This window comes from Ictidomys tridecemlineatus, chromosome 1 (genome assembly GCF_052094955.1).
Source record: "Ictidomys tridecemlineatus isolate mIctTri1 chromosome 1, mIctTri1.hap1, whole genome shotgun sequence".
NCBI classification, from domain to species: Eukaryota; Metazoa; Chordata; class Mammalia; order Rodentia; family Sciuridae; genus Ictidomys; species Ictidomys tridecemlineatus.
The window spans coordinates 88,707,783-88,731,206 of NC_135477.1; the positions used below are offsets into that span (position 1 = coordinate 88,707,783).

The 23,424-nt window shown below is 34.3% G+C and overlaps 1 protein-coding gene and 2 pseudogenes across 2 annotated transcripts in view; 1 reads left to right on the forward strand and 2 right to left on the reverse strand.

Annotated features, from left to right (window-relative positions):
* The window catches only part of Scamp1 (secretory carrier membrane protein 1), a 99,484-nt gene that overhangs the window by 39,870 nt on the left and 36,190 nt on the right, over positions 1-23,424 (forward strand). For both annotated transcript variants that reach the window (XM_021728879.3, XM_005328988.5), the window contains 3 exons: positions 15,049-15,147; positions 16,501-16,609; positions 18,730-18,858. In XM_021728879.3, the coding sequence (XP_021584554.1) occupies positions 15,049-15,147; positions 16,501-16,609; positions 18,730-18,858 (337 nt within the window). The remainder of the gene's footprint in view (positions 1-15,048; positions 15,148-16,500; positions 16,610-18,729; positions 18,859-23,424) is intronic.
* Positions 1,429-2,266, reverse strand: LOC101977290 (large ribosomal subunit protein eL6 pseudogene; annotated as a pseudogene).
* On the reverse strand, positions 8,068-8,836 carry LOC106144998 (large ribosomal subunit protein uL30 pseudogene; annotated as a pseudogene).

The following is a 23,424-nucleotide window of genomic DNA, read 5'->3' on the forward strand; positions in this document are numbered from 1 at the left end:
TTGTCCTCTTTTATTCTTAGTTAGCCTACCTAGAGGCTTACTAATTTTATTGATCTTTTTAAAGAATCAAGTTTTGATTTTCTATTGGTTTCCTATTTTCAATTTCATGAATTTCTGCTCTTTTTTCTTTTGTTAATTTTAGATTTAATTTGTTCTTCTTTTGAAGTCTCCTGAGATGGAAACTTATTGATTTTATAACTTCCTTTTTTTCTGGTATAGGAATTCAGCACTGTACATTTCCCTCTAACTACTGTATCACTGTGTCTGACACATTTTGATAAGTGGTGTTTTTACTTCCATTTAGTTCAAAATATTTAAAAATTTTTCTTCAGGTTCCTTCTTTGACTGGTGTGTTGCGTTAAACTTTGTTATTTAATCTCCATGTATTGTGGGCTTTTCAAGTTATCTTTCTGTTATTGATTTCTAGTTTAATTCACTTATGATCTGAGAATAGTCATTGCATGATTTCTTTTACATTTGTAAAGGTGTGTGTTATGTCACAAAATGTGGCTTATCTTGGTCAGTGTTCCATGTGAAATTGAGGAGAATGTATTCTGTTGTTTAGTGAAGTACTTGATAGATATCTGTTATATCCAGTTGATTGATGGTGTTGAGTCAACTATGTTCCTAATGACTTTTTTGCTTGATGGATCACTCCATTTTTGATTAGAGAGATATTGAAGTCTCTAATCACATTAGTGGATTTATTTAATTCTTCTTGCAGTTCTATTAGTATTGCTTCATGTAGCTTGATGCTTTGTATTTAGGTACATGTATATTAAAGATTGTTATGTCTCCTTGGAGAATTGACCCATTTATCATTATGTAATACACTATTTTTTTTATTTCTGATAACTTTCCTGGCTTTGAAATTTGTTCTTTGTGAAACTAATGTTACTACTCTTGCATTCTTTTATTTTAAAATTTCTTTTACATGTTGATGGACCTTTATTTTATTCATTTATTTATATGTGGTGCTGAGAATTGAACCCAGTACCTTACATATGCTGAGCCAAAACCCCAGCTGTCTTGTATTCTTTTGATTAGAGAAAAATATACCATGCTAACCTATCTACATAAACTTTTTTTTTTTTTTTTTTTTTTGTGGAGGTACCAGTGATGGAATCTAGGATCTCATGCATATTAGAAAAAGCATTCTACCATTGAACTGCATCCCCACCCCTTTTTAATTTGAGACAGTGCCTCCCTGACTTGCTCAGGCTGGCTTTGAACCTGTGATCCTCCTGCCTAAGCTTCCTGAGTCACTCGGTTTACAGGCATGAGCCACCATACACATCTTCATCTACTTTTAATTTATATATTTGTATTTAAAGTAAGTTTGTTATATAAAACATTATGGTTGGGTCTTGTTTTGTTTTTGTTTTAAGTGTGCCAATCATTTAATTCAGTTTTTGGTAAGAAATAAATTTAAAACTCCAATTTGTGAGTATATATTTCATTTGTTAGAGTAAAAACAGATTACATATTGCCTTGGAGACAAAGAGTGGCTTTGATTTTTGGTAGAATTTGTGAGTCCACAGCTATCTGATTAACCTTGCACTGCTATAAAACTCATGTTTCTCTTTTTCCATATTGAAGGTCTCACTTTCCTGGCATCTCAGCTTCTATAAATGCTGCTTCTTGAAATAAGCATCAGTGAAGTGTTTTGGTATTTATGCACTACTGATGTCAGCTTTTGTGGAGGTAGCAATGACAAATTTCTGGTGTATTCTCTGAAGAGGAATTCAATTGAGAGATAGAGGTCCAGTCACAAGTAGCAACTCGGAGCTCAACTGCTTCAGGAAAACCACTATCCTGCCTCTGTGGCCCCAGCAAGGATGAACAGGAAGGATCCAGAAGGGATACTGGCTTCCAGTTTTCTCCTGCGTTGGCTGAAGGAGTGTTTGCTTTGGTCCAACAGCTCTGCAGGCACATCTTCAGTAGACTTAATATGTAGGCACTTTGCAAAGCTTTATCACCTAGGTATCACCATCCTTGTCACCACCAAATGGTTTTGTGACAGGAATGAGAAATTTCTCCTTTGTCTGGATTTAAGCAGTTAAGTGCTGCCTCTTGTAGATGTCCTTTCTGGAATACATACCACATTGGTAATATCTGCCAGTTCCTCTAAGGATGAGGTTTCAGCTGCAGTGGAGTTTCCCCTTCTTGTCATTTTAGCCTGGAGGTTATTCTTTTTAACCTTACTACTGGCATCAACCTTCTTGGCTTGGGGTTTCTCCTCTTTGCTATCCAGATTTTCATTCATCGTTTTATAAGATGAAAAAAAACAGGTGTTGTTTTTTATCTATTCTGAAAAGTTCTGTGTTTTAATTGGTGCACATAGATTTTTATTGATGCTCAAAGTGATTATTTATGCAGTTGGATTAATATTACCATATTGGTTACTTTGTTGTCCTTATTTTTTGTTCCTATTTTTGTCTTCTAGATGTTTTAGATTGAGCATACTATATGATTCTGTTTTCTCTCCTTTCTTAACATATCAGATATAGAACTTGTTTTTGTCTTCTTTTTAACTTTTCTTATCCTAGAGGGTGTTTTTTTTTTCCCTTTTTTGTTTTAAACTTTGCTTGTCCTAGAGTTCCCACTATACATTTACAACAAATCCAAACCCACATACAAATAACTGCATACTACTTCATGAGTAGCTAATAAAACAAAATAACCCATTTCCCCCTATCATTTCAATTTTAGATATGCATATATAAGAATATCTAATCAAATACATTGTTGCTATTATTTTGAACCAACTTTTTTTATTAGATCAATTAAGTATAAAAGTTATGTTATCTTCATCTCTTTCTTCTTAGATGCCCTACTGCTATTACATATACCTAAGTTTCTGACCTATATCATTTTTCTTTTCTCCAAAGAACTTCTTTAACAGTTTTTGAAAGGCAGATCTACTAGTAGTTAATTCCCTCAATTTTTGTACCTGTGAAAATTTTTATATCCTTCAGTTTTGAAGCTGAATTTTACAGAGTACAGAATTCTAGGCTGGTGAGGGGTTTCCCCCCTCTTAATTCTTTAAGCATTTGTTCCAATCTCCTCTTCCTTACTTGGTTTCTTAGAGGTCAAGTACAATTCTTATCTCTATTACTCTATAGGTAAGGTGTTTTTCCCTCTGGGTTTTGGAATTTTTCTTCAACTTTGTTTATCTGTAGTTTCTGCTTCAGTGTGGTTTTTCTTGGCATTTATTCTGCTTAGTGTTCTTGAGCTTCCTGGATTTGTAGTTGATATCTGACATTAACTTTGAAGACATTCTGTCATTTTTTTTCAGACATTTCTTCCCCATCCTTTGTAATTTCTTCTCCTTCTGATATTTTCATTGAATATTATACTTTTTGTGTTTGTTTCACAGTCTTTAGATCATCTCTTTTGTCTTTTGCTTTCTAGTTTGGGAAGTTTCTATTGTTATATCCTTAACCTCAGAGATTCTCTTCTCATCTGTATCCTGTCTACTAATAAGTCCATCAAAGATATCCTTTATTTCTGCTACAGTGGCTTTGATCCTGGCATTTCTCTTTAGTTCTTGCTCGGGATTTCCATGTCTTTGCTTACATAGTCCATCTATTCTCATATGGTATCTACTTTATTCCTTATAGGCCTTAGCGCACTAGTCATATTTACTTTGATTCCTGTTCTGATAATTCAACATCTCTGCTTTGTCTGAAGTTTCTTCAACTTCTGTCCATGTTCCTTCAAATTGTCTTTTTATATGTCTTATAATTTTTTTCCCTGATATCCAGACATGAGGTACCAGATGAAATAATTGCTGTAAATAGCTCTTTAGTTATGTGGTGGTAAGGTGTTGGGAAGTGTTCAGTAGTCCTGTTGATTCGGTCTGTCGTTTATTGAGTCTGTTCTATGAACTCCACAAGTGTTTTACTTCTCCTTTAGGTAGGACAGGATGGTTCAAGTAGGGGGAGTCTGACTCCTGTAGGTCAGTTAAGCACCAATAAAACCCCAGCAAGTTGGCATTGGTTAAATTGTTTCTCCCAAGGTTAGTGCTTGTTAAGAACACTAGAGTGTTCTAGTATTTTTCAGAATGGTCACTTCCCTCTTTCTCCTGTGACAAGTACAAGGGGATTTTTCTGATATTTACTGTGAGAACAAAAGTATGTGTAGAGGGTCCTCCTATGATAGGGTCAACCGCAGAGCTGTCCACACTGAGCCTCCAGCAATTCATGAATTACACTTCAGACTTTCCTACCCCAGTTCTGATTCCTCCTGCAGTTTCTTAGAGGTCTTTTGCTCTGGCAAATCATCCTGCCCTATTCACTTGTCTGTTTTTCCAATCTTGGAGCAGCAGTTTGCCCCATGTCCTCACCTCCCTTAAGGTGTCCAAGAAGAGTTGCTGATTTTTCAATTTGTTTATCTTTTTACTTGTTGGATTGGGATGGCAAATTCCAAACTTCTTATGTAGAACTGGAAATTGACAGTCTCCTTTACTAACTTTTATTTTTTTTTCTTAGAGTAAATCATGACTCTGCAAAATAGTCTCTACACTGGTCCCTGATTGCTGTAGTCCGGCTGGGTTAAATAAAGTGCCAGGTGCCATCTTGACTTGATTTCAGCCCTCAACACTTGATATCTCTTTGCTCTTTATCTCCTTATACCCTCTCCCTTTGTCTTTCTGTCTAGCATACTGGTCTTTCTTGTATGTGCCTGGCTTTCTCCTAACTTTGTATTGATCGTTCTTTCTGATACATGGTCTTTCCCAATATCTGCAAGACTTTCTTCCGCATCTTCCTAAAGCCCCTGCTCAAATATTCCCCAACCACCTTTGTAAGATATCCCCAATCAACTTGCACTCATGACCCATTTACCCTATTATGTTTTGTGATTTCTAAGATGCTGTACAATGTGTTTGTTTATTACATGAATGTTTATTTCTGCTACCTGTAAGCTCCATGAGAGTAGGGGTGTTCGCCTGTGTCATTCATTAATCTATCCCAAATTCCCATATCTGTTTGTAGTCCATTGTATTTGATCATGAATCATGAATATTTGATGAACATATAAATGAATGTGTGTGCTCATGCTTGTGTTCCTTTTCTTTTTTATTTTTAGTTATAGATGGATACAAGACCTTAATTTATGTTTGTGTGGTGCTGAGAATTGAACCCAGTGCCTTACATGTGCCAGGCAAGCACTCTGCCACTGAGCTTTTTTCTCTGTGTGTCTTTTTCTACTAGGAATCTCCCATCCATTGTTTCCCTTCTTTTCTTCTGTTATGCACATCCTCCTCCAAATAATTATTCTAGTTTTTGTAAAGCCTTGATTTAGAATGGTTACCTATTCTAATAAAATCATTTTTATTTGTCCTGATTCTGAGATTAGTATGTATAATTGTCATCACCCTAAAACCAAGGGAACCTGTGTTAAGCATAGCCACAGTTCAGAGGCTGTGAAAGAGTGAAATCCGCAAAAGGTTTCAGAATTCTTTTGATAGTTTCTTTAGGTAAAATAATTCAAATGTCGTTTATAGTAGCTATTTTAGGGGGAATTTCTCAACACTTTGTTGCCTAAAAATCACCCTGGGAAGCTTGTTAAACATGTTGTCTACAAAAAATGGGAAGTTATACTCCATGTATGTATGATATGTCAAAATACATTCTACTGTCGTGCATAACTAAAAAGAACAAATATAAATTTAAAAATAATTTTTAAAAAGTTGGTTAGTTAAAAATGCAAATTTCTTTTTTTTCAACCCTTAAAGTTCACTGCAGGGGGACTCAGAGTCTGCATTTTTGGTAAATTCATAGGGTTTCTGATGCAGGAGATCCATGAATATATTAGCATTCCTGTAGACTTAGGATTAAAAACAGGTATAAGAAAGAAGTTTTCTTGTGTTTAGAATGGGGTAGAAAACCAGGAAGGAGTTTGCTCATGTATGACAAAGATCAGTTATGGACTTCCCATGCCTTGAAGGGATCTTGAATTTTTAGCCTTTTCTTTTTCTTTTTTTAATAAAACACCTTGGAATTTCCAGTGCAGAGTTTGCTACCTTATAGAACAGTCCATCCACTATGTATAACTGTGACTATTATGCAGGTCTTAATTTTATTGAAGCAAGATATATTTGTGTCATTTTTATCTATTGGTCCTGGTTGAGTTCTGTACAGCCAACACAGGACCTGTAAATGTAAATGTAATTCATATTAAAATATGAAAGAATTATAACCCTTTAACTTTCCCAGAGATGTTTTAAAATACAATCTCATTCTAATTTGTGAAGTCTGATTTGCATGGGAGAGGGATATGCAGCTTTGCTCTTTCAGACTTGGTTTTTCATTCTGCCTCCAGAATCAGCACCCCTATCCTTTTCCTGTTCTGTCCCAGTTTTGTCCTTTGTTTCTGTCCCTGCACCGTCTGCTTTTCTCAGTACAGGTTTGTCCAGGTATTGACAGAATAGTGGCAGACATGGTCCAGGTTGGTCAAGAGGAGAAGGGCTTCTCTTATTCTGGTACATCCAGTCGTGATGGAGTGTCGTGTCGTCTTTCCTCTGCAGATAGGTTTGTTTCGCTATCTGAAGTTTGAATGAAATGTCAAATCTCGATGCTATTTAGTGTCCAGTGAGACGGAGAGGTCTTCCTTCTTGTGTCTAAATTGTTGCTTATAGTAAAATTTCCTCCCTATTCTTAAAGTAGAAGTTACTTCATTGAGGGTTTACTGATGATAATTCTTTAGTATTTATTGTCACCTTGGTTCTGTGTATGTGTGTGAGAAGTATGATTTAATTTCTTTTGCATAGTAATGGTCACGACTGACAACCCAGAAAAAAATATAGCTTAAAAGAGAAAAGCTTTACAGATTTATTTAATCAAAGTTTTATGTGACATGGGATCCTTCAGAAATGAAGACCCAAAGACCTAGGGAAACTGTTTTTATGCTTAAGTTTGTTGGAAAATGGACATTTTGTAAAAATGTGATTGATGATAGGCCTGGTTGAGTTTCCGGGGTCTATCTATTTAGGTTCTTCTTGGCCTCTCTGTGTAGCTTTCCTTTCTCCTGGATATGGATCATGACCTTCCTGGTGTGAGGGTGGAAAAGGGACAGAGTGACCTTTCTAGATTTTGTGGCTTGATTTGGAGAAGGAGAATGAGAGAAGGCCAGAGAGACCTTGCTCCTGAGGCCAATTTCCTCTAATTCAAAACATTGAGTGTGTCATGGTGTCATATGTTGAGGTAACATATTTGTGAGCCCCAATTTTCTCAAAAGTTTATCTGACTGAATTTACAGTTCTACATTGGTAGTTGTTTTCTCTAGATTAACACACTCTACTTGGGCTTCCATTGTCGTATTGAGCAGCCAGCTCTTGGTCTTAGTGACATTCCTCTATGTGAAATGTTCTTTTTTCTCTTGCCATTTTAAGATCACTTGTTTTTAGGGTTTGTTATTTCACTATGATGTGTTTTGGTATTAAATTTTTAAAAAATATGTCAAGTTTTCAGTCTGAGAATTAGTGTCCTCACATCCTGTTTGCACACTGATTCTTCATTCTCTGTTCCTTTCCTTTTGGATTCTGAATTATATGTTAGATACTGTTATATGATCTTATCTCATAACTTCTAATATTTTCCAGTTTTTAATTTCTTCATGCTGCATTCTGTATAGTTTTCTTTAGCTATTTTCCCATTATTATATCTTCATCTTTATGTAGTATGCAGTTTAACATATTTATTAAATTTATGCTTTCAATTGCAGTTTTTGTTTTTAGAAGTTCCTTTTGTATCATTTGAAACTAGATCATTTTGAGAGTCTCATTGTTTAGTCAAACTTTTATTAACATCTTTTATTTATTAAACATACCTATTTTATATTTGATCACTTCAGTATATTCCAGTCTTATTTTGTATTTGTTAACATCTGTTGGCCCTTTCTCAAAGTGGTTTGTTTCTTGTATGTTTAAATCACAAGTCAAAGTGACTTAGACTTGATAAAAATTCTTTGTAATCTGTTCTTATTTTTATTTTAATGTTTTTAAATTTGAGGGCAGTTACTGCTGGCTGATGGCCAGATTACAAAAATACCATGCAAGATACTTTAGTTCATCCTTTTAATAGGTCTGTTGGCCTCATCTCTTCTGTTGCTGGCATCTCTGCCTTCTACAAAATGGATGGTCTTTTTCTTCATCCCACCTCATTTAGAAGATAATTTGAAGGCTCACAGGAAGTTGTTTGCTTCTTTGAAGCATTTTCCAACAGTACAAATCTCATGAATCAGATTCTTCATGCATATGATTCCATGCTTACCAGAAGATCAAACAATGAAAGCATGAATAACCCTTGAAGTATAGTCAAGGCAATCACTTCTTATTGATTTTTGCCATAGCCACACTTGTAGATAATCTCATTTACTGATTTCAGGTTATGGTATTCCCATGCAATATATGGTTACACAATCTTTAGCATGCTAATTGAAGCCCTGTTGCTCTTAACAAAGGTGCCATTGAAGATCAGGTAAAGGTGAAGAAGCTGGAACACCATGAACATTTGGGCTCATGCTATTGATATGCTGCTGATCCTGATGATAAATGCCAGTTTGGGTTCTTCAGGTACATAGAAATTGCCATCTTTTCTTAACATCCTAGCAATTCAAATTTCAGTTTTATACATCTGCCTGTATTCCTTGTGGTAGTGCTTAGCTTTTTCTAGATATTCTTGCTTCCTCCTCAGCTTTCAAAGCATGTTTGGGGCAAACTTCATTCTCAGATGTTTGGCCAAACTTCATTCTCAGCTGTGTGAAAATTTCTTTGCAATTTCAATAGGGTTTTTAGCACAGCACATACCTTATTTTTCTTCTTTTCTGTACCATATATGGTTCTATCCTGAAAAGAGGTAAATCCTGGTTTTAAAACATGTTCCTGTACCTTTACAAGGTATCTAAGGTTCTTACAAACTGGGATTCTTTGTAATGATAGTTTAAGCTTAGAATAATTTTCATCTATGTGGATAGTAGGAATTCTGGTCCCAGATATGCAAGTTAGTAGGTTTGTGATTAGGAATTAAAGAAGATTTCCTCCTTCTTCAATATTCAAAGTCAAAGACAAGGTATACAAATATCCCCACCATTTCTCACCATTTGCTTTTTTCTTGCTCGTTCATGAGAATGGAGCTTCTGACTTTATGTGGGAATCTCAGTTCTTTTAGTGTTACCAATCAGTATTTTTTTTCCTCAGTTCTGGAAAAAAATCACCAAAGGCAAAGCATAGCTCTTTTTTATATTAGTTGCTCATTTTGGCGTTACCAGCTCTAAGCTCTTAATGTTACTGGCTCATTCAAGAGTTCTTTTTTAAAAAAATTAATTTGTTCTTTTTTTAGTTATACATGATAGTAAAATCTATTTTGACATATTTATACAAACATTGAATATATCTTATTCTAATTAGGCTCCCACTCCTGTGGATGTACATGATGTTGAGATTCACTGTGGTGTATTCATATATGTTCATAGGAAATTTATGTCTAACTCATTCTACTGTCATTTCAGAGTTTTTTTTTTTTTTTGCTCAATTTAAGATAGAAATCACAAAGATGCAAGCAGTATCATCTGAACAAGGCTTTATTGGGACTTGGGACTTATGCTCTAGCACAAGGGGGACAGTACACAGGGTATGGTCCTGGGATTACTTGCTGAGGACAAGAGGAACAAAGATTATATAGACAAAAAGAGTGGGCTCATTCAGGCTCACAGTTTGGTGTTGCAAGGATCTCAGGATTTCTGTTCACAATTTGTCAGGACTTTGTTCTCTGTAGTACCTGGGTTTGCATCCCAGTGGTATTGGGTTCACAAAAGATATAGGTACTCATTACTGCTGTTCTGCTAAGATCATATATCAGTCAAGTTCCTAACCCTGGTCATTGGTAGAATTTTTTTTTTTTTTAAGCAGCTTGCTGGTTCAGTGGGAAACCTTCACCTGCTTACTTTTGTCTCTGCTTTCCGTCAGCTCCCATGCTTCATCTGCAGCTTATTAAACCCTAGTAATTTGTTTATTGGCATGCTTTCAAGGCCTCTCTTTCTTGAATTTATAGTTTCTCCTACTTTCTGGTCTCCCAGGGTTTCTTGTTAGTTTACTCATGTATTTACAATATTTTTAAAATAAATTTTGATCCAATATTTTTATTTTTTTTTAATATTTATTTTTTAGTTGTAGTTGGACACAACACCTTTATTTCACTTGTTTATTTTCCTATGTGATGCTGAGGATCGAACCCAGGGTCTTGCACGTGGAGGCGAGCGCTCTACTGCTGAGCCACAACCCCAGCTCCAGTATTTTTAGATATTATATATCATGGGTTTCTATAAATGTGTGGTCTGCTGCTTTGTCAAAAATGGCAATCTTGAGTGGATTGTTCTATTCATTCATTCACTCATGTGCAAAAGTGAAAACTTGGAAAAGAATTAGGAATGATCATCATCTTTAATAATTATGGCAGGAGTCTTCCTCTAGAGTTGTACTTGGTTTGAGGTGGCTAATCAAGTGTGTTGTAGCTGTGAAGAAAATACTGGGTCTCAACTGGACAGAGATTTAGCTAACATCTACAAGTGTAAAGAAATTGTGGAGATAAAAGCTGTTAGATTAATATCAGTGCTATTATAGATTTGTTCTTTAGCATTGCTGTCTTGCAAGCAGTTATAATCTCAAATGTATCAAATTACTAACTCTAACCCACCTTCATCCTTATCCATTGATTTATTTCACTTAATACCTCATTTGTTATTTAATAATAAAGTACTAACAGTAAGGTTTCTGCAGGGTGAGTTCCTGGGTAATTTCTTTTCCCTGAGGTATGCTACCAAATTGACTTCACCAGGTACTTTATTTAGTCAATGTTTCATTGTCACTGCTTATTAAACCAAGTGGGCAGGACTTTATGATCACACTTTATCTAACTGGAGAACAGTTAAAACTGATTACCTTCAGGATTTTTTGGCTATTAATATGAGATACTGGGATGAGGAAAACAGGCAGGTGAAACAGAATTTATGATTCTTTTGGTAGCAATATTATAAAGGTGATTAAAATACAATAAAAGCAATTAATCCCACTATCCAGAAATAATAACTATGAATATTTTGATCTATTTTCATATTTTAAATGTTAGAATTATACTGTATATTCAGCTTTGTTTTATTTTATTTATTTTTATGTGGTGCTGAGGATCGAACCTAGTGCCTCACATGTGCAAGACAGGTGCTCTGCCACTAAGCTACAGCCCCAGCCCATCAGCTTTGTTTTATAACTTACTTTTATCACTTATTATTTGTCCAAGATTCCCCATTATATTAAATACTCTTTCAGAAATTTCTCTCTCTTTCTCTTTTTATGGGGCTGGGCGTGGAACCCAGGGTTTTGTGCTTGCTAGGCAAGCACGCTACCACTGCACTGCACACCCAGTTAGCCTTTAGAGCTTTTAAATAGCTGTACAATGTACTCCCCTATGACTGAATCATAATTTATCTGACAATTTCCCTATTTTTGGGCTTTTGGATTGTTTCTAACTCCCCTTTAATAAATAAAGCTATAATCAGCATTCATGGCTTACTCATATTTGTGAATATCTTTAATTATCTCCTTGGGATATTTTTTAAAACCAGCTATTCATGGGACATCGGTATAAATGTTTCTGTGGCTCTTGATATACAGTGCCAAATTGTGCTTCAGGATTTTTATATGTGCTTGTTTATACTCCATGTAGAAGGATATTTGTTTTATTACATCTTTTCTGTAGTAATAATTTTAGAATTAATCAGGTTAAATTTGCACTCCTTTGATTACTAATGAGGTTGCATTTTATGTTTACTTTCCTTTTTGTATTTAATAATCTGCATGTTAAACGGTGTTTCTAAAAATGCATTTTCCCCCAGTAACATGTTTATCTATTCCTTACTAATTTTTTATCTGTTGTATGTATTGCTTATTATTTAGATTTTGCCTTTAAATCTTGGTTGTGAAATAATTTATGTCATCAAAGTAGTATACTTTCATGTAGTCAATTACCTTTTCATGGGGTAGAGTGCTTGCCTAGCAAGTGTGAGGCACTGGGTTTGATCCTCAGCACTGCATAAAAATAAATAAGTAAAATAAAGGTATTGAGTCCATCAACAGCTAATACATTAAAAATAAAAAACTAAAAATCTTTTCATTGTGATTTCTCTCCCTTCATCTCTTGGAAATGTTTGGAATGGTTATTCTCTAACCCAAGATCAAATAGTCATCTATACTCTATGTAACTTGCCTAGTCCTACTGTCTTTCTTCTTTTACATTGGATTTTTAATCCATTTTGAATTTATTCTGCTGAGATACAGGGATTTGATTCCCCACTCCCAAATTTAAAGAACTGTCTCAATACCATTGGTTGATAGTCTTTTCTATTTCTACTGACTTGATAGGTTATCTTAGTTAATGCTTTAATTTTCATCTATTACCACCATTTTGAATGTACTGTATATTCCAGATTTTGGTATTGTTAGAGTTTACAATTTTCTGTCTCCTGATTTTGAAATAATATGTCATTGGTTTTGCTTTTTTTTTTTTTTTTTTTTTTTTTTTTTTAGTGTGGTTCTGGGGATTGAACCCAGGGTCTTGCACATGTTAGGCAAGAGCTCTGCCACCTAGCCCTTTGCACTTTTTGATTAGTAGGGAGGTTGGACATCTTTTCATATGCTTATTGGCTACTCCTGTTCAGATCTTTTGTCCATCTTTCTGTTAGCTTGCATTTGTATGGATTTGTTATAATAACTACAATCTGAAATTGCTACCAAGAACATATAAAAATTATATCTATTTTTTCCTAGTTTGTGATTTGACTGTTCAATTTCAAAATAGTTGAATTTGTCAGTCTGTTGTAGTTTGTGTGTTTTCTAGGTTTTTTTTTTTTTTGGACTGGGGATGGGTCACAGGGTGATTTAGCATATATGCCCAGGTCTTTTTTATTTTATATTTTGAGACAGGGTCTTGCTAAGTTGCTTCGGCTGGCCTTGAACTTGCAATCCTACTTCAACTTCTTAAGTCACTGTAATGACAAGTGTCCATCACTGTACCTGGATAGTCTTATTAATGATGAGTAATTATTCTAGGCACTGTTTGAGGCATTTGAGATACACCATAAACAAAACATAAGATTTCTAGAGCTCACGTTCAAGAAGCTTTTGCTCTAAGTTGGTAAAAATATTCACCTTCTTTTTCTCCTAAAAGTATGTAAGTTTTACTGTTTTACTTTTAGGTCATTGATCTACATTGGATGTATTTTTGTATGTAGTATGAAGTAAAAAATCTAGTTTTATTTTTCTATGTGATCATCTATTTATCCCAGCACTATTTTATTGATTAATAACATTTTCCACTATTTAGTAGTGTTACCTCTGTTGTGTATCAAGTTTCTACATTTGAATGGGTTTGTTTCTGTACCTGTTTTGTATGTTGGTATATTTTTCTGTTCTTGTATCTATATCATATCCTTAGTTAATGCAGCCTGGTAGTAAGCCTTGATATCATAGGTCCCCCTATTTTATTTTTCCATTATAATTGTTTGATCTGTTTTTAGTCTTTATTTTCCATTCACATTTTAGAATCAGCCATACATTTAATTGTTATGTTTGATTATGACTGGCTTCCTTTTCAGGGTTACTCTTTGCTGAGTCGGGTAAAATCCTGTTACATTAGTGGTATTTTCCATTTTGAATGGTGCTGACCTTTCAACTTCTCTAGGTCCTGCTTGTCTGTTGTCCTCTCTCCCTCCATTCCTTTCCCTTTTTGTGTCCTGCCTTCTCAAATTTCTGTCATCCTTTCTTTCTTTTCTTATGGTCATTCTAAATAATTATTTAAGAATGTGTTTTTTTTTAACTTTAAAAAGTAGTATATGATGTACATGTTGGGAGAGGAAAACAATATAGAAATATAATAAAACAAGAAGTGAACATCTCTGAAAACTGTTTCCTGGGTCTTCCAGATATTTTCTGAGTATGTATAAATCTGTGTTTATTTTAAAAAAGATAATATGCATACTTCTCTATAGTTTCCTTTGTTTCATTAAGTATTTAAAAAGTCATTCTTCCATAGCTTTTATTCATCTTAATGTCTGCACTACATTAAGATGTATGTATGGTAGGTAATTCAATTCCCAATTTATTTTGTATATACATATACTAATATATTTATTCATGGGGCTAGGGTTGTGGCTCAGTAGTAGAGCACTTGCCTAGCATGTGTAAGACACTGGGTTAAATTCTCAGCACCGCATATAAATAAATAAATTAAATAAAGGTCTATCAACAACTAAAAAAAGATTTTAAATATATATTCATTCCTCAGTGTCTATACTTCAGGTATATACCATAATTTAATAATTCCCCATGGGCTCATAGATACCTGTGTACTTTTTGGTCTTGAAGCTGCTTTCAAATGCAGTTCATCTTTGTTGGCAAAGTGGAGGTCATGTAGTTTATTTTTCGATTCTCCATGCCTTCCCCCTTACTCTTCTCAAGGGGTCTTAGGGAGGTTCTACCAAGAGGTCTCCTATAGACTTTCCAAGACACAGGCATTGAGCTTTCTGAAAATGGAAGAATTGGCTGCAAACCTGAGTGTAGTTTTTTTAAGAGATGGGATTTCACTGTGTTACCAAGTAGAACCCAAACTCCTGGGCTAAAGTAATCTTGCCTTAGCCTCCTGAGTAGCTGGATCATACCCTGATACTCACTATCATTCTTTAGTTTGAGGCTGTCTGCTATACTGTAAAGAAATCCTTAAAAGATTTTTTTTAACATGTGGTGTCCTGGAGGAGAGTGTGTGTGGTACAGTGTTAAAGGTAGTAGGAAAATTGTAGAATTGAGAAGTGAATGAGTTTGAGAAATGGAGATGGAGAACTTAAGCACTTCTTTGCCATACACTCAAGGCTGAGAGGGCAGGGGACAAAGAGAGGCAGATCTTGGGATTTTGCTTTTTTATTAGTATTATAACTTTTGAAGGAAGTTTAAGTTGGATCTCTGTCTTATATAATTTGTCCTTTTCTTAATCTTCTTAGCCTCCACCAGGCAGTGTGAAAATGCCCAATGTACCCAATACACAGCCAGCAATAATGAAACCAACAGAGGAACATCCAGCTTATACACAGATTGCAAAGGTTAGTTTATGATAACTGTGAATTTATAGTAGAAATTATAGTATCAATAACATTTATAGTATCAATAATATATTGATACTATAACATATTGAAATCATAGTATTAATAACATTTCAGAGCAAAGTAATTTTTTGTACTGTTGCCGTCCTTATTTTTTAAAAAGAAATTTAATTTACTTTTGAGTCTGGATTAGCCATCTTGTCACAGCATGTACTCCCCTTTTCTCAGCCTGTAGCATTTGCTTTATTCCACTATTAGGAATTATTAGTATATCATCTTGGTGTACAATTTGTATAATGAAATTTTTCTTGCCTTTCGTCTCAATTTTTTAATACATTAAAATTCTTGCCAGGCTTGGGTTGTGTCTTAGTAGTAGAGTCCTTGCCTAGCATATGTGAGGCACTGGGTCCGATCCCCTGCATCACATAAAAATAAATAAGTAAAGGTATTGTGTGAATCTATAACTAAAAATATAAAAAACTTTTGCCATTATGGTAACAATGAGACTATAATATATACTGGAAACAGAGTTACAGTATATATTAAACAGAGGCTAGCAGGAGGAGGTAGAAGATGGCAAAAGTCCTAGAAAAATGGAGGTAAATAAGTTGCGTGGCTTAATACACAAGCAGATGGAGTTTTTAGACTTGTTAAGCCTATTGTTTTTCACCTTGGTGTCTTATTATGTTTAAGGTATTATAAAATATTCCTACATTAGTAGGAGCCTTATATGTCATTTAACCTAGTTTATCAGAGACAATTCAATTGCCCCCTCCCCATTTTTTTCTATTTGTCACTTTTCTTTAGTTGTTCCCTTTACCTCTGTTCTCACTTTCATTTAAGCACAAAGGTCACCTTAATTTCATTTTCCAGAATATCTGAAGACTGACTGGTCAGTTACTGAGGGGTTTTTCCTGTCCTGTGAGCTCAACATTCCCATGGAGAGTTTTCATAACTGAAAGACCAGAATGGGCTACAGATCTCTATAATATTCTCTGAAATTGTAATCTTCCAACAAATTTCTGTATTTTGGAAGCACATTTGAATTAGTTTTTAAAAAACCTTTTATAGTAAAGGGGCTTGACTTTAGGGTCACTATGCTGCTACTGAGCTATTTTTCCAGCCTTTTTATTTTTGGGGGATAGCATCTCCTTAAGTTGCCAAGGTTGGCCTCAAGTTTGCAATCCTCCTGCCTCAGTCTCCTGAGGAGCTGGGATTATAGGCATGTACCACTGTACCTGGTTGAATTAGATTTTTAGATTTCTAAGATGGTAGTGAGAGAGAAGGAGATAGCTTATAAATGATAGAATATTTTATAATCTGACTATTCACATATTGATAATTTTTGTTTAGGAACATGCCTTGGCTCAAGCTGAACTTCTTAAGCGCCAAGAAGAACTAGAAAGAAAAGCTGCAGAATTAGATCGTCGAGAACGAGAAATGCAAAACCTCAGTCAACATGGTAGTACGCAGAGAAGTTTGAAATAAAAATATCTATCCCAGCTCTAGGTCATTTGGTTTGTGGATAAGATCCTGCCCTATTTTCCTGTTCTAGCAAGGAGATCAGACACAACAGATTGCCTACTTGATACTCTAGCTCTCTGATCCTAGCGAATTTGCATAGTCTTTTGATAGATTAGAACAAAGTTGGCCTCATCACAGAGAGAATGAATGCAATTTTGATACCTTTGGTTCATTCTCAGCCCAGGAGCCTTTGATTCTGCTCTTGGGCTCTCTGGGTCTATTGAACCTTGTAAGTACGTTTGAGTGTGCCCCACATTTGATTCTTACTGGATAAATTCAGTCCAGTTTCAAATTATTGGCTGCAATTCTCACAAGTACATTATCTTTGTCAAAATATATTGGAAAAATATGTTTATAGCGACCCCAGGAAGCCCAGGGTATTTATATAATGCCAAAGAAAGAAATTTGCCATGACATTTTTTCAGGCTGTTACTACTAAGGATCACTTGAAGGGAGTATTTTAGGGGAAGCCAGCAATCTCTGGATAAGAAGGATTAAGGGAGCTTGGAAAGTCATTATTAGAATGCCTGGGGATGGAATAACACATTTAGGACAACAGTAATGAACAGAATTATTTCTTCCTTATTTCACAATGTGTAGATCTAGGGCCTCATGAAGACACATTTATTCTGGGTCATCTTCTAGCTTGCAGCATCAGAGATGGCATCTACAGGAGAAATGAAAGGTTTAATATGGGGACCAATGTTTCTAAAATATCTTTAACTAAAATTTGTCCTATTTTCTTAGCATCACTATAAAATGATTTCCAAGAGAGGTTTTAGGAAGGGAAGTAATTAACAAAGAGTAAGAAATAAACAGATTGGTATCTATTAGTACATTTTTCATCTATTAGTTCATATTTAATCCTTAGTACTATCCTGTGAAGGGTGGCACAGTTGTTCTCATTTTACATAGATGAAGAAATTAAGCCTTCAAGAGGTGAAGGTGCCTACACTGGCTTAGCCAGTAAGTGGCGAGGCACTTGTGGTTCTAGAGCCTTGATCTTCACTCTGATTTTCTGCCACTTCTCAGATCGTATGAGACTGTTATGAGAAATGTCTAAACTGTACAAAATTTGAATATTATAACAACTGTAATTGAGGGAGAATGCTGGGGAGAATCAGAAGTAGGTCATACTTTTTTCCATTATGAAAATTTTCCTGGTCTACAGATGTCTTTAGAACTTAATTTTTTTAAAAAAGTTGTGGGATGTGATATTTAAAATTGGAAAGTGATCTTTTGTTGATTATTTTTACCTTTTACTTTTATGTTTGACTTCCTGCTTTATTTTTAATTTTTCCCTTGCCATTTCTTAAGTCTTATTTTTAATCTAATTTCTTTATATAGATACATTTTCTCTCCTCATAGTTCAGATTTTTTAATGTAGATTTTTGAGGATGCTATAATTTTCCCACTTCTTTCTTGTGATTTTTTTTTCATATTTTCTCCCTGTTTTGTGGTTTTCTCACATATGTATTTTGGGCGGTGGTCTTTTAGCCAGACTTTGAGATTTCCAAATTTGATTCTTTGATGTTAGTTTCATGGAGTTAACAGTAGAAAACTTGAGGTTCAGAAGATGGTGTCTATAGGAGAAATGAAAAGCTTAATGGGGATCAGTGTTTCTAAACTACCTTTAACTAAAGGTCTTTCTTCTCCACAGGGTTAGGAATTTTAGCAGAATTATAATGAATGATATAAGATGCTGAGAAGGAAATTGAAGTGGAAAAACTGGCTGGCCTTTTCATGATAGCTAAATTTTAGGGCAGAGTCACGGTGTATATACCTGTACTTTCTTTTTTGTGTCTGGTTTCTCCTGAGCATAAATGGTGCATGCTAAACATGATATAATGTGACACTGGAAAGCTATTTACCATCTATTATTTTCTAAAGTGATATTCTGAAAAAATTTTAGAAATGTAAAACTTGGCCTTCAAGTTTATAGAAATGCAAAGATAGTGTTACATTTTAAAATGTAACATCTTTTAATAGGTTTCTTTACTATGAAACCAGTAAGAATAAAACATTTGATATAAGTAACTTTTTGTTTTCAATTTACAGGCAGAAAAAATAATTGGCCACCTCTTCCTGACAATTTTCCTGTGGGACCTTGTTTCTATCAGGATTTTTCTGTAGATATTCCTGTAGAATTCCAAAAGACAGTAAAGCTTATGTACTACTTGTGGATGTGTGAGTATAAAACAAATTTTTTATTTGTTTAAAGTTTACATTTTTTGTTATTAAAAATCTATCGTATCAGAACTGATATATTGAGGATAGGATAGTAAACTGGTCTTTTTCTGTAGATCTTAATAATCATAATTTTCAGAATGAAATATCATATTTATATACTTAAAAATTGCACTGTATGTGGCAATATAAGCCCTTGGCTGAGGATAACCTGTAATTGAGAACTGGCTTTTGAGGAAAGGTTACCTTCTCTGTCACATGGGTGGGATTTTGTAATGATTCCTTTTCCTTCATGGAAAGAATCATAGACATGATTTGCTTTGAAAAAATCATGCATACTATTTTTATGCAGAAGAAGACGATTTAAATTCTTTTAAAAGTAGGCATGATGGCTACTTTTTCAAAGGGACATAAAATATTATAATATTATAAACCATAATTTAAATAATAGCTCTGGGCAGTTTACTTTTCATTTTCAAGTGGTGTGAGTGCTTTTATTCTTGAAAGTACTTAAGCAATGCAGTTCATCTTATTGAATAGAACAGTAGCACAGACGTTTTAGGCTGTGATGCTCGCATTGCTTTGAGTGTAATTACAACTCATAGAATACTAAAATAAAATGTCAAGCTGTGAACAGTTTTGCTGTGTGTATACAGACTTCCCACTTACTCGGTTTTATTTTTATTCTAGACAGTAGTCTCAACCTCACTTGATATCATCATGTCAGTCGGGAAGCCAGCAGTTATGGCTTCTCACCTATGTGACAGTGGGGGAGGCATGATTTTTAGGGTACACACTTAAAGAATGAAATTTGTGTTTTTACTTCATGATTAGTGAGACTTTTTTGCCATCCTAAATAGATTCTTCTTAGGAGCACTCTTCATGTAGGTGAAGTCATTTTGGAATATGAGAAGCAATTCCTTCTGGATAATCCTTTTTTAAATTTTAACTCTTAGAGGTTTCTTGTTGAGATTTTCTTTTTGGCCTTTATCTCTTGCTGGATCACCAGTATTGCTATTATTTTTTTTTAATATTTAAGGTGTGATTTCACACACACACATGCTAACCAATTCATTTAATCAAATATATCTATATTATAGCTGCATATATATTTTATGTATGTATTTTTTTCTAATGGACAGAAATTGGCCTAGCATTTTGTAAGTTCTTTAACTTAATAAAAAGATTTTTTTTTCCTTTTTGATGAAGGGAGATAGAATTCTGTATGAAGAAAATTATACAAGGTATTTAATAAATAGAGATTGAGTGGGGAAGATGGTTAATTTCAACTAATAGTTGACTACCAATACTGATGGTTTCAATGCTGATATCTGTTTTGTCATCAAAATCTATAATGTTCTGAATCTCTGAGAAATAATGTAATTCTGTTCAGTTGGTAGATCTGTTAACTGGTATTCGAGAGGACTAAAAAATTCCGGTTGGGATTCTGTCTTGAAGAAGCATTTTTGGAACAAAATAATGTTTACTGCCAGCTTAGTAATATGCCTAAATTTTATAGAATTTAGGCTGTTTTAGGAAGTTATTTTCAAGAATTATCTACTATTGATGATTTGGGGTTGACTAATACTTCTACTGTAATAATAATAATGATATTGAGAGCCAACATTTGTGGATTTATTTGTTCCAATCATTATACTAATCTCTTATATATATTATCTTCTTAAGTCCTAACCACATTGTGAGTCAGGCACTATGTTATTTAATTTTGTAAGAAGGGAAATTAAGCTTAGAGGATTTGAATCACTTGTCCAAATCACACAAGTAATGCTGAAGTTGGATAGTCTGGCTACCCAGACTGGAGCCCTGGGTCTAGGTTTCCATGTTATACCATTTACAAGTACCAAAATAAAGAAATAATGTACATTTAAAAATGAATATGATGAAGATAAGTCTTCAAAGGTATCTGACCTAGGGAAAATAATTTACCCTGTACATGAACTGAATCAATTAGAAATATCACTGAGCTGAGTATGGTGGTGACTCATTCCTATCATCCCAGCTATTGGTAAGGCTGGTGAGGAGAATAGCAATGTCAAGTCCAGCCTGGCAATTTGGTGAGACCCTGTCTCAAAATAAATGAAAGGAATGGTGATGTCGTTCATCAGAGTGCTTGCCTGGCATGTGTGAAGCCTTGGTTTTGATTCAGTAGTACACCTCCACACCAAAAAATTACATATGTATTATTATATACATAATATATATGATATATATATATGCATATACATGGAAATATCACTGTGAAATTAATCTTAACCCTTTTAAGTGTTTTTTCTAATTAAACAAAGAAAAGGGAAAAACAAGCCAGCTGTATTCAAGACCATTTAGCAAAGAAGGTAATATGCCATGTTGGGTGTCTGCACTGTAATTCAGGACTTATTGATAAGAATATTGTGATAATTGCAAGTTTAGGTTCATTAATACTACATTTGAGTGCCTAATACAGCAAGTTGAAATTTTATGTAAAAGAGAATTATCCAACTTACAAATCATATAAACAAAATAGCCTAAAGATTTCTTTAGCATTCTACTTACACTTGGGAGTCAATCAGCATATATTTATTGCTCCCTTAAATTGGATTGAAATTAGCAACATAGATCATGTGCATGTTTTACATTACATTGCCTTTCTTATACATTTTCTGATCTCTGTAAAAGTGGACAGATTGTTCAGTAAGTAGACATTTTAATCTTCACTGTGATACAAGTAAATGACTTATTGATCATGATTGTTGGTTACCAGGAAAATACTTAGGAAAAAATTTTTAGTAGATTACACAAAATTAAATTGATTTTTATCTATACCTGGAAGAATTTTTGTCGACTTTAAAACATGCATATATACATATTTTTTAAAATGGATTAGGAGATGAACCTTTAAAAATTATTCCTCTGAAGATTGAAAGTTAGCATGTTCTTAACATTTGAAACTTTTTTAGGTGACTAGATAATATATTAATGTTACAGAATAGTAATATAATATTTCACAGAATTTTGAATTCTATTTTTAAGCCCTAACAACTACCTTTATTTTGAGGAAAAGAATTTTTAGTGAATTTATTGGTAAGCTAATTTTCATGAGAATTAAAAATCTAATGGGAATAGAGTACTTGGTGAGTGTTTCTTTTGCGAATTAGCAGGGAATGAAATTTTCAAAGTAGAAGAGCTCCTGCTATTTCTTTAACTGAGAAACTAAAGCTCACAAAGGTGAAATGGTTGTCTTAATATTAAATGGGCATAATCTGGGTGTTCATGGCTCTGTTGGAGCTCTTTTACTTGAGAGTTCTATTGATCTAGTGATTAGATAAGAGCAAGTCTGGAGCATCCTAGGATATGTGGTTTTATCCTGTTCCATTAATTATTGATTTTATTTCATAAAGAGATCTTAAAACTTTTTTTAATATATGTTGAGTTTCTTAGATTGAATAAGTCTTTTCATTTGTTAATTTTAACTCAAGTCATAATTTGGCATATTTTTATTGATAATTTACATTTTATAGTATTTTAGTTTTCATGAGAATTTATTTCTATAATTTAACCTGTGAATAAGTTTTTAAAGAATCCTTTATTTATTTTTTGGTTCTGGGGATTGAACCCACAGGTGCCTTACCACTAGACTACATTCCCAGCCCTTTAAAAAAAAATTATTTTGAAACAGGATCTCACTAAGTTACTAAGGGTCTTCCTAAATTGCTAAAGCTGTCCTTGAAATTTCAATCCTGCTATCTCAGCCTCCTGAGGCCCCGGGATTATAGGTATGCACCACCATTCCAGGCATATTTTTTATTTTGAGACAAGTTCTTGCTAAGTTACTGACACGGGCCTGGAACTTGTGATCTGTCTGCATCAGTCTCTGGAGTCACTGGACTAATGGGCAAGCATCCCCATGCCTGGCTGATGAATGCTTTTAAAAATTATGATGGACAAATATGGTTTTTAGGATCATAACGTAGTGAGATGTTATTCAGACATTTTGTTTTTAATCTGTTGGGGAAAGTCTTTATTAACCACATAGGGAGAGCTTGCCAAGGTCTCTGGGTATTAACCCCCAGGAAAGGCCTGCCTTAGTAGCCAACATGCATCATGTTGTGTGTGCATATGGGAATCCTGGGGTGGGGTGGTATTAATAATAACTTTAATCCTCTAAATACCTAAAAAGGTATTTTTTTAGGACTTAAAAAAAATGAACAACTCTCTGAAGATGAATTAATAATCCTTATAGATTGATTATAAACTCCCTGGCAATTGCTACTGTGCTTTTATTTTTAGAACACTTTTTAGTCTGTAGCTCCATTATCTAAAAATACAGTTGTGAGTATAGCACCTCTCTCCTCCTAAGTCCTGGCTCTTTCTGAGTAGGCACAATGTTTCTTCTTGGGACTTGGATCCAGAGGCAACCACATGATTGCTTCAGAGGAAACCCTTACAGGGGTGCTTTTTTGGTTAGGTGTGTAATTCCCTATTAGGAGGAGAGGACCAATAGAATTTTTTTAAAAGTGCATGTATTAGGACTCACTTTCCTGTGTGTACTCTGTTTTTAAATCAAGT